The 11,071-nt window shown below is 37.5% G+C and overlaps 1 protein-coding gene across 2 annotated transcripts; it reads right to left on the bottom strand.

The window, feature by feature from the left end:
* Positions 1-2,030: 2,030 nt before the first annotated feature.
* LOC124454373 lies at positions 2,031-10,332 on the bottom strand. 2 transcript variants are annotated; one of them, XM_047005183.1, is made up of 2 exons: positions 9,222-10,332; positions 2,031-3,760 (listed from the first exon to the last, which is right to left on the bottom strand). In XM_047005183.1, the coding sequence occupies exons 1-2, from the start codon at positions 10,257-10,259 to the stop codon at positions 3,689-3,691; spliced, it is 1,110 nt and encodes a 369-aa protein (XP_046861139.1). In that variant the 5' UTR covers positions 10,260-10,332; the 3' UTR covers positions 2,031-3,688. The 2 variants fall into 2 exon arrangements, with proteins under 2 accessions (XP_046861139.1, XP_046861140.1); XM_047005184.1 differs by having other exon boundaries at positions 2,031-2,545.
* Positions 10,333-11,071: the final 739 nt, after the last annotated feature.

Raw genomic sequence — 11,071 nt, 5'->3', positions numbered from 1 at the left:
ATGAAGTGGGTTGAGTATCGTCGTTCCGATGGCGCTGTAAGGAGAGTGTGACGCCCTCCGACGCGTATTACTCTGCAGGCGGAGAGGGGGGCCGGCGGATGGTCTCCGCTTGGCCCGGTTCTCAGCTTGAGTCGACTGCTTCGCATGGGGATTGCGGCTCCTGCAAACGATGCTGCGACAGTCCGGTTGAAGGTGATAGATGTCGAGAAGACAACTTTCGAAGTGCGCAAGCCACGCGGGCAGGTTTCAGCCTTCACAGTTTTCGACTCTGCATTATAGGTTAACGCAGTGGCCATTATTGGTATTTCTTCAACAGACGCTACCGATGGTTTTATAGTGATATTGCTATTTCAGCAGTATGACATCGTGTGAGCCTTCCGCACCCCCTTCTTCACTTCCGGTGTCGACGGCGCCTCTCTATCCTTCGCTGCCTACTGCGAGCGATGCCGGAAATACGTACCGATTACAGAAGATTTCAAAGGTCGAAGTTCACTTGCACACGGAAATAGAAGCCCGCCAAACGCTCTACAAAAAGTACAAAAGAGCTGTGAACGGGTTAGACGGCGCGAGCAATGCCCTGTCTGCTATCACTGTGGGCAGCGCTGTTAGCGGAGTTGCCGTACTCAGTACCGTCCTCTTAACTCCTTTTGGTGTCGCGCTCGAAGGCCTAGCAGCTGTTCTGTTTGCGTCAAGTTTTCGCTGGTCGTGTCGTAAGCCGCAGATTGGACAAGAAAGCTGAAAAACACGATCGCATTCGGACGTCCGCTGAGACCGTGCTCCTAACAATTTCGCTGATCACGAGCCGAGCGCTTTGAGATGGCAACTGCAGCGAAATTGAGTACCAGCTCGTTCTGGACGAAGTAGAGCGTTTAGCTTCGTTGAAAGACGACATTGGAAGCCAGACAAAGAGAGATTTCCGCGAACAGACGCAAAAGCTTGAAAGACAGCTGGACGCTGCACGTGCGAGCGGGCGTGATGAGGGCATTCAGTTCGGGCGCATGGACGCTCTGAAAAAAATCCAGCGTCGAGTGGCGGATGGCAATTCACGCTAGACATAAACTTTGTGCGCCATTGACAGTGTTGCATAATCTTGGTTTTTTAGTTTTCACCACCCCACCCACGCCAGGGGCTACAGACCGAAGCTGTGATCATAATCAATCACTACGGTGAACACCTCTTTTGTTTGCGAGGGAAAACCTGTAGTTGAATAAAACAATGTGTATGAAATGGCGTCAGTGGCATGGAGTGTTTGGCATGTCAAACTGGCGCTATGAGCGTCATGAATCTAGCCGAGCATTTCAAGTGTCGGCGGCATAATCGTGCGTGGTTGGATGGCAAAACTATGAAATTCGTTTGCCACTTGTGTTTACGACAGCGGTGCTGTAAGCTGCGGGGATGGGGAATGGCAATGTAAGCATTTCGATTCGCATGGGCACCGAGAAAAGCTAGTTGAGGAGCTGATGAGATTTAGGGGGTGGCCACACCGCTTCCTCCGGGCTGCTCCCGGGGAACTGCAACGGTAATTTGTTCTTGCGAAGGAGCGAGTAGATGCTCACCTCCGCATGTTGGACTGGGTCCTCGAGGGGAACTCTCTTGACGAGTACTAACTAACTATCACATCAGAACTAATAGACCCTGACGGCCGGCCGCGCGGATGCAGGGTGTGGGCCGGCCGTCATTGGCTCCTGCTGTTGTCCTGGGTTTGACCTTCAGTGTAATTATGCTAGCATAATTACAAGAAGTACGTACGCGACCTAGGGCTGGGGCGCTTAAATTTGTGCATACTCCTTCTCAAACTGTGAGGTATTCCAGAAACGACGCTTTCTTAAGTTGAAGTGCGCCAGCGGCAACGCTCTATTTACTTCTTTATACGTGGTCAATGCTCTACTTCAATCATTTGATATATTTGTCAACCCTTTATTTGACAGTGTAGCCGATTTGCAGAAATTACCGAACAAAATATGAACAAACTTTTCAAAATGTTTGCTAAGTAAAGGTTACTAGGTAACATTACTTTGTTTCTTTTTTAATTTGCACAGATCCACTCTTTAAACAGACTTAACTTCTTCAGTTGAATGCCCATAAAATATTTAAAACTTGTCTATTATGTAAATAACATCATTGTGATAGCAAAGCGCCTAATATCATTTCAAGGCGTTTTTAAGTCCTTTGATGATGTCTCTGTATTTCAATCATGACTCGTGTATATAAATTTAACTATTATGGGTAAATACGAAATGTTGCATTTGTGCAAACTTGCCTATAGGATATATTAACTTATGTTCACGGTAACAAGCACAGGTAACAAGAAAGATTTAAGAGCAGAAGACTTTAATTATTTTATATTATTTATTAAATGAAGAAATCTAATAAAGAAATAAAAGGATAGTATTAACTTATCTGTCTACGACAATAACAAATATTGCTTTTTTTCTCAGACAATGTCTTCAACTTATCTCTGTCCTCAAATAATTATGACGATACGGCCAACAACAAAGAGCCAAATATCACGAGCGTTCGGTATCCTTCATATTACTGAATATCTCTAAATAATGATGATAATAATCTTTGCTCAAACTGTTCAGTGCTTATATACTGTCTGGAAGCTAGTTATAAGTATGACGCAATTTTCTTTTTATATATATGATATATGTGCTATATTTACATTACATGACGTAATGTCATTTGGAAATAGTTTATAATTATCTCAATAACGAAAAGAGAGTGATCATTTACAAAGCATAACTGCTGCATGACTTTTTATTGAAATAAATCACATTTAATGTTTTTGAATTTAAAGTTTACAGTGCAAGAGAGTGCAAGAGAATTTCTAATATGCTGATGGATGCGTTCGTATTATCTATATCTAAATATTTATTTGAAGAAATTATTAAATTGAAACAAGAATATGTCACCGGTATGTTAAAGCATAAAAGATCAGTTTATATATATACTGATACAGTTAGGTGAAATGTGCGATTTATTTACAAAAATATGACTCGTTTTTGTGAGAATGACAGGAGAGAAATACAATTAGGGTCATCAAAATCAAAGGAATCTGATAACACATGACGTTCCCAATGTTTGTCTGGACTATCCTTACATTTTGGTTGTTTAATCTAAATGTCTGATCGGACAAAAGAAAAGTAAGGATTGTCCAGAACTGGACTCAACTAAACTCGAAAGTTTTATGGATTATAATTGTTTGTGCAGTTCAAATATATCAATTAGAGAAATTTTAATGAAATTTATTTTGTAAAAATGTTGACGTGTTTAGAATATCGTTTTGTATGAACTCCTAATTGCAATGTTGCAAATCTTTCACGCCATCGGCTGTTGCAAAACGAAATTTATATATGTTAATGATGACGGGAGAGAAGTAAAAAACTGTTGTCATCGTTACCAAACCATTTGCAAGCACATGGCAAATCCAGTGTTTTTTCAAAATAAGCTTGATCTTGGTGCCTTCTTGCCAAATCAGAATTCTTGTTGAAAGACAAGCAAGTATAAACTCCATTAAAAGACCAACAAATAATCGAAGCAAACTTGATCTATCAAAAGAATATGACTGAAACGTGTCCATGCGATAAAAGATCGTATATAACTGAGCAAGGATCAGCATTTCAAATTGAAATAGGACTTCCTGAATGTAGATGTGAGCTTCTAATCGTCTGTTATGTTTTTCACATTATGGTACGGGTGTTATATTCAAACATTTTATAAGCCTTTTGAACAAATAGCTGCGACAGTTGCGTGTCAGCTGAAATAAGAGATGAATAATGTCATAAAACTAAACAAATACAATTCACATGAAAGTTTTTACATTCTATATACATATTGATTATTTTTGTTAAGTGACAGTAATAGAATTTATCTGACAGTTGGCTTGATTATTACTCCAGATACCTGTAGGTTATACGGAATTTTAAATTCGCCTGTGTTTTTTTATTTTTCTTCTGTGTCGTAAATTGGCAATTCTGCAGTAGCCCACTCGTTGCCTCTAACAAATATCCACCTAGCTATTCAGTATTGCTATATTATTAAGTGTGACTTATCAAAATTTTGGCAAATATACACCAAAGTTTTCAAAGTTTACGATTATGTTTCATCAGAATGATTACGGACTACGATAATAAGACACGTATAAAAAATTGATATAATCAATATAAAAAAATGAACAAATTTTATTTCAAATTTTTTTATCAAATTTTATATTAAATTGATATAACCAATTGCTACAGGGTGAAAAATTCTCAAATACCAGCTTAAAGAGCGTCGTCAAAGTAAAGTAAGTCAAGCTTCAAGCTCAATTCCACTTTGCAAGTTATGTGGAAAACAAATGTTTCACATTTACGTGACTTTATTTATGTTGAAGAGTCTGAAATTGTGCCTTGTTGTGCGATCATTTATCTTTACATGTTTGTAGATAAATGTTAATCGTCCAGAAACGCGGTGTTGGTGCTACATTTATAACACTCCCTATCGTCTCACTCCTTATAAGCAGAAGCAAGAAAATTCATTTGGCTCGAGTAAATGCTTACGAAGTTTGTTATTGAGAATAGAACGCTAAAAAACACCGAAATGGCTACACTGTCCCCATTTATAATTGTGAAATATAAACTTTGTTCAATTCGACTTTAGCATAATATCAACTTTAAGAACTATTCTTAAAAGCAATAAAACTGACCAGTGGAGTAACTGGACAATTCTAATGGTGCTAAGTCTAAACTTTTCCCACAAACAAGAATGTTCACTATAGCAAACGAGCGTGGCCACAATTCATTTTGCAAGCAAAAGTGGTGATTGTCTTATAAGTTTTTTTGTAGCGTATGCATTTTAATCGTTTATTTACAAATTATCATCAAATCCATGGAAATATCGTAACTATAACTCCAAAATTATGTTTTTCGTTTATTCTGCGTTTTTTAAACATTTTATATTAACCAAAGAGTCGGGAATTTGGGAAGAATTGAAAAAAAAAAAACAAAGCAGAGGCAGTTGTAACTAAAAACTTTCGGTGAAAACTTTGTTGGGTATTACAATTGTCACTTATTGGTTAAACAGTTTTCTCCATGTCCCTTCATTTAAAAATGGTTTTTCAAGCTCCTTCAGTGCAATAGACGAAACATGTTCCTGATTGATGGCGATACATGCAAGGTTGGATATTTGATTTTCCCTCATTGTGCTACGCAAAAAGGTTTTTGACACGTTTTGAGCAGCTTAATGAACTTTCTTCGTGTGGGAAAAAAAAGGTAATGTTAAAATATATCTTAGCAACGTTGTGATGCTTTGAAATTGAACTGTTAAGTTATTCTGCATCAAAATAGATAAAAGATCTCCTACATCACGTGGAACTGCTTGTATTCATCAGACTCCCTTTAATCTTTTGTATTTAAAACAAAAGCCATAGGAAAACAATTCCTAGTTAGGGTAAGGAGTAGTGTTAAGGTTCGGTTCTGACATTAAAAGTTAAAGTATTTTACTGCTGAGCATTTAGTATATTGAATTTCCTTCCGTATATTTATTAATTACTGAACACTTTCATCATTTGTGACTACTGTTCTATTTACACTACTAGGTGCAGGTTAAAGGGGTTATATCACGAATTTTAGATTTTATTGAAAATTTGGATTATTTGAAGAACTATGACATGTCGCTGGACTTAAACAGATAAATATAAGTTCCTTAATTTTGCCTCCAAAGTTGGGTACTTTTGCGAATTTTGACGCCATATTGATACTTGGACGTAGATAGTTGAGCACGTCTGTTTCCGTCAATATAATATTATATTATAGGAGGTGATTTTGTTGTCGTTTTCTTGTGTTAAAACAAATAATGACAGTATTTTCAATAAAATATTAAAACAAGTTGTCCGGAGAGTATGGCTTCAAATCAGTGCTCAGATAATTCGAATTCGATGTCTGAATGCGTATCTGATTCGAGCTCGGAATCCGTGGGTTATGTCGAGCATTTAAACGACTTCGCATATGACGATGAACCGCTCGCAGGAGATGGTGATGAAGTGCATACTCAGATGATCCCGATGGAATTCTCCCCGACCTTAGAACAACGAAGTGATGGCGTAATTCCACTCGGTGATGGTAAGTTGCTGTCTTCCTGTTTGTAATATACATAAAGTTACTTTATAAACCACAATGCTCCCACATTTCAAGTGTATGGTATCAATGCCTCATGTGATTTGTAGAAGGCGCATTAAATTACAGATGCTGTAGGGAAATAGGACCAGCTTTCAGAAATGACATTCGATGGCAGCATTGAGAAAATATGCATTGCCAGCTTTTAGGGTGGGCCTTTAGTTCATGAGGCTGTCCTTGAAATGTCGTGCCACTATTGAGAGATAGGAATGGACGTGCTTATCGCCGCTAAAAGGTTGTGAAATTGTGTTCATGTATAGAGTTGTGACTATAGTATGACATACAACCTTGTACTATTCTATTTCCACATTAGCTGAGTATTTTAAGTTACCTATTGGTATCCATTTCCCTCTGGGATCTGCCATAGGCACGATAGGAATAATGCATCAGGGTGGTTATCATGCTATTAGCCATGTGTCTCACAGTAGATTTCCATTTAGCAATGAAAGCTCTTCAAAGCCAAGTATAGTAGTTTAAGCACTCAATACAAATGTCAGCGATACCACCCAACCACTCATTGATTCTTCACCTTTCTCTTTGCCATCTTAAGTTGTTGCAATACTTTTATTTGCATGCCAGATATCATTAAAAGTGCTTTGTTTCTTTTTCGTTTCGGATCCACTTTTATTCCTTTGTGCCTGTCCATGATGAAACATCCATGGTAAGCCAGTTTCTCAAGAAACGAAAGATCTTTTGCTCCTCCAGTTCCATGGCATTACTGCTACCAACCATTGGCCTGTTTAAAATCAAAATGCTTCCATCATTGAAGTAAAAAACACACAAAACAATGATTTTCATCATTTCGATAATACCTGAAACAATTCAAAATGAACCAGCTTTGATGTTGTGTTGCTCCAAATTGTATGACTCCATGCTGGCACCGCATAATACCCCATAGAATCCAGACGTCAAATCTGTGGGCGTACATTCATGCTGATTAACACAACTGATAAGGCTTTCCCAGTAGCTGGAATAGGCTGAAACAAGAGGTGCGTTGATGCACATAGAAATTATGGACACATATTTGCTGAGAGATTCATGTGGTTGAACATCAGCATGGCTTGACTTATACTGACCCAGACATCAATATACAAAACTAGTCATGCTGTTTCCAGCTGGATATCTTCCCAAAACCATAGGTTGGCCTCCCATAAAGTTCTTTTCAACACATTTACCAAATTTTGCTCTACAGGCCATCATCAACCGATATTTTAATGTGTGCTTTGGATTTTCAGCCTTGCAGTTAAAGCAAAATTTTTCAAACAACTCAACCATGAGATGTAAAATAATCATGAACATAGGTTGTTCATGCGAGCTTACTCCTTCATCAATTCTGGCGATTAAGAAAATTCATTATTATGAAATACAACAGAGATCTAATTCTTTATAAGATAAAATACTTAACTGTATTACTTGTGGTATCTTCATCTAAATCTTCACTCTGACTAGACTCTTCGAAAGGAGTAGTCCATGTATGATTCTTCTTCGAAAAGCTCTTCAGCACTCCCCTGCATTTCATCGCCTACATATCAATGCGGTAGCACGGATGTATTACGATTTTCCTGATTTCGCGTCGATATTCATTTTGCAACTTCTGGGCCTTTCTTCAAAGATGCTTTGTTTTTATACCAGCTTAAAGTCTTTTGTAAAGATGTAAGTGTTTTCTTAAGACGATGGCACGATTTATATGGAGACTGGGATTCACAAATATCTTCACCAACTGCATGTAGTTCTTCTTCAAATGGCGAATCGTTTTAGTTCCCAGTGCATACTTCAACATGCTCAGCTCCATCACTAGTAGATGGTACTTCCTCATCGAGAGAACATGTTTCCTTCAGCGATGGCTTATGGAGTATGTCGAATAATCTACAAAACATATATCAGATTTACATATGACAAAGAAAATTAACATAAACAAGCGTAAACTTACTTGTCTGCGCTTTCGATCGGTTATTTCGTCCTGTAATGGTTCAGGAATCCCAGCCACGTCAATGGTTGGGATAGCATCTTTCTTCAACCTTCTTTTGAGCTTGACTTGCACTCAAATTAAAGTCAAACAAGAATCTTCAATGCGCAGAACACAGACACGAGGTAGAGAAGCCTCAAAACCCGGTCTATGTTTACGCACAAAATTACCCATTTTCTATGTCTTTTGCGGCTCTGTTTCTTTATTAGAAACAGATGCATCGACATTCCTTCTGTTTTTGAATCATTGGCGCAACTAATTTGATTAGGTCCGCCAGCAACACAGCGTTTTCCTCCGCGTTTCTTATTAAGATTACTAGTAGAATACGCCATGTTGATATATGTGTTCAACTATTACGTCACAACTCATTAGCATACCGATCAAAAAGTTCGCAAAAAAAATGCTGAAAATCGTGACTTTGAACGTCCATAAAATCACTTTCACCAATCCAATTTCAATTATAATTGCAGATTTAAAATCACTGAAATAAGGTCTTTCAATTTAGCTAATAAAAAAGGGGGGCTAAAATTCGTGATATAACCCCTTTAATGAAAGACGTACAACGTGAAATTTAAACACATTAACGTAACTATATATTGAGAAAGGCATAACTTCCGAAATGTGTCACAGTTTGACAGAAAATCTGGTCTGATTTCTGCAATCTTCATACACATGACATTAAAATCATTAATTTTGGGGTGCTTGCATCAATAATGATCATTTAAAATTCCGACAACCATCCAAAATTTTCCGACAGACATATATCCAAGTGTGTGGTGAGGCGGCTACTGCCCCACCCCCCACCACCCCTTTGGTTACGCCACTGAAACTGAGTAATGTCTGAATAGTTTCATATGATTCTAAACCTCATACAATAATTGTTAATTAAAAGTAGCTTTTGTAACATAACCTGACAGGTTGAGGAGAGAGTTGCTTTTAACAAAAGTAATGAATTTTATCAGTTGGTTTTTTAAAGGAGCTGCACTTTTTACATCCAAGGCTTTTCTTCCTCTCAAAATCAATAAACTCACTTTCCTTTTCTCATCGCAAGCAAAGCAATACGGTAGGTAAACATCATGAAAATAGCCATTTGTACTCACCTTTGTAACATTATCGATAAGTCCTTGTAAAAAAGAAAACAGTATAAAGTACCCAAAATGTTTTACATCCGATTGCATGACACGATAAAGAGCAATGGGTATCACGTGATTAAAATACACCAAAATATATGATCGTGAAGGATTAACGTCGATGATATTTTTAAGAGGAACAAGCACTATGTATTTACTTATGGCCACTGGAAGTGTTGCTATTAAAGAAACCATGGCAGCAACCAAGATTTTTAAAAAATCACTTGACTGATTATTAAACCAGGGGACAAAAAGTTCTGCATAAACAAAAGCGAACAGTGCAGCAAAACAGAAAATCAGTCCAATTGTTAACAACATTTTTTTCCGACGATTCCAAATTTTATTAACTTCTGGCGATGCCTGATATGATGCAATGCGACAACAACTAATGATGATGCCAATTAACATTATACCAGCTGAAATTGATCTTTTCCACCATCCAGTAATATCACCATCAAAGATTATGTACAAGCATACCTTGTAAATCACAGCAATAATACCCGTGATAACACAAATAACAAGATTGCTTATATGAATGTTTTTAGCTTTTTTCCATCCCAACAGCAACACCATAGTGAAAGGAAACCATAAATTAAGGAAGAATGCTTCGAATGATTCTCCTGCTGCTCGTGCTGAAAGAACAGAAGTTGGTGCGGAAAAATTGGTTAAAAGGTGTTCAGTACCTGCACATCGGTCGGTTGTAAGCTGGTCCAAATACACAATTTGTCCACAAATCACAGTGATTAAGACGGCAAAGGCGAGTAAACAACTAGTTGCTTCAACAGATGTGCCGAATATAATTAGACATTTTTTAAATTTTGATGATGCGGTTTCATCATTGCAATTTGATTTAGTGTTTTCATCGTTAGAATCCAATGTAGCATTCCCTATATTGGAGTATGATGTGGTGTTCGTATTTTCATTATCACTTTTACAACAAACACAACAATCAGCTATCCAAGAACATAAAGGCAGGACCCAAGAGTGTATTAACTGCTCCAATATCATTTTTGTCGATGATTTTCCAGCAAACGTTTTCCTTGAGCTACTTGGCAACACAAGAGTGTTATAGGCGATAACTAGAGCATCCTTTTGACATCTCAATTGCTATGGTTACACATATTGTTTTCAACAGATGACCTTGTTGTTGAGGGTTTTAAAATAGCTTCTGTTGGCGAAATTTGATAACTTACTCTAACTTCGGCTTGTATAGCTCTCTTTACCGATCATTTTTTAGTTTAAATTTTGGGTATTTTGTAAGATAAATAATCTTCTTACAATCGTATGTTTTTTGTTTTGAAGAAAATGGGATAACTTAGCGTCAATCATGCCGTCCCGGAAGGCATCGAATTACAAACGATTCAATGTTGGGCAATACATGCGCAACAAAAGATTGACTACTGTGAAAGCTCATTTGCAATTATTGGTCGCAATGCGTTTATCAAAAAAATATTTGGACTATGATCATATAAGCCCATTCTATAACGAGCATAAGCCAGGACAAAAACACCACAGCTAATGGCATCATTCTGCATTGAAAATTTGTCTTCCCAATGCGCCGAGAATTCCGACACGAAATTTTTGTTTGCTATTTCGACACATTGACCTCTCATTCGGTAAAGTTCTTTGAAGTAAAATTTTATATTATCTACCAATGTTAGATATTGACTGCCTCTTGCCATTGGGTCGTACAAATAAATGCAACATTCAACAGTGTTGATTATTGCCATACACCAGTGACTACCTTTTCCAACATTTATAGGAATTGCAATCACGTCGTAAAGATGAAACAAAACACCTTGGTAGTGCCTCCTTAACAT

Source organism: Xenia sp. Carnegie-2017, unplaced genomic scaffold, assembly GCF_021976095.1.
Source record: "Xenia sp. Carnegie-2017 unplaced genomic scaffold, XeniaSp_v1 HiC_scaffold_3, whole genome shotgun sequence".
Taxonomy (NCBI): Eukaryota; Metazoa; Cnidaria; class Anthozoa; order Malacalcyonacea; family Xeniidae; genus Xenia; species Xenia sp. Carnegie-2017.
This window is presented reverse-complemented; position numbering and strand designations above follow the sequence as displayed.

Bases quoted from the DNA above. Each gene is read 5' to 3' on its own strand.
- LOC124454373 (XM_047005183.1), bottom strand. From the start codon at position 10,259: ATGATATTGGAGCAGTTAATACACTCTTGGGTCCTGCCTTTATGTTCT. The intron at 3,761-9,221 runs GTGAGTACAAAT...CTCTTATTTCAG, and splicing joins TTATCGATAATGTTACAAAG to CTGACACGCAACTGTCGCAG.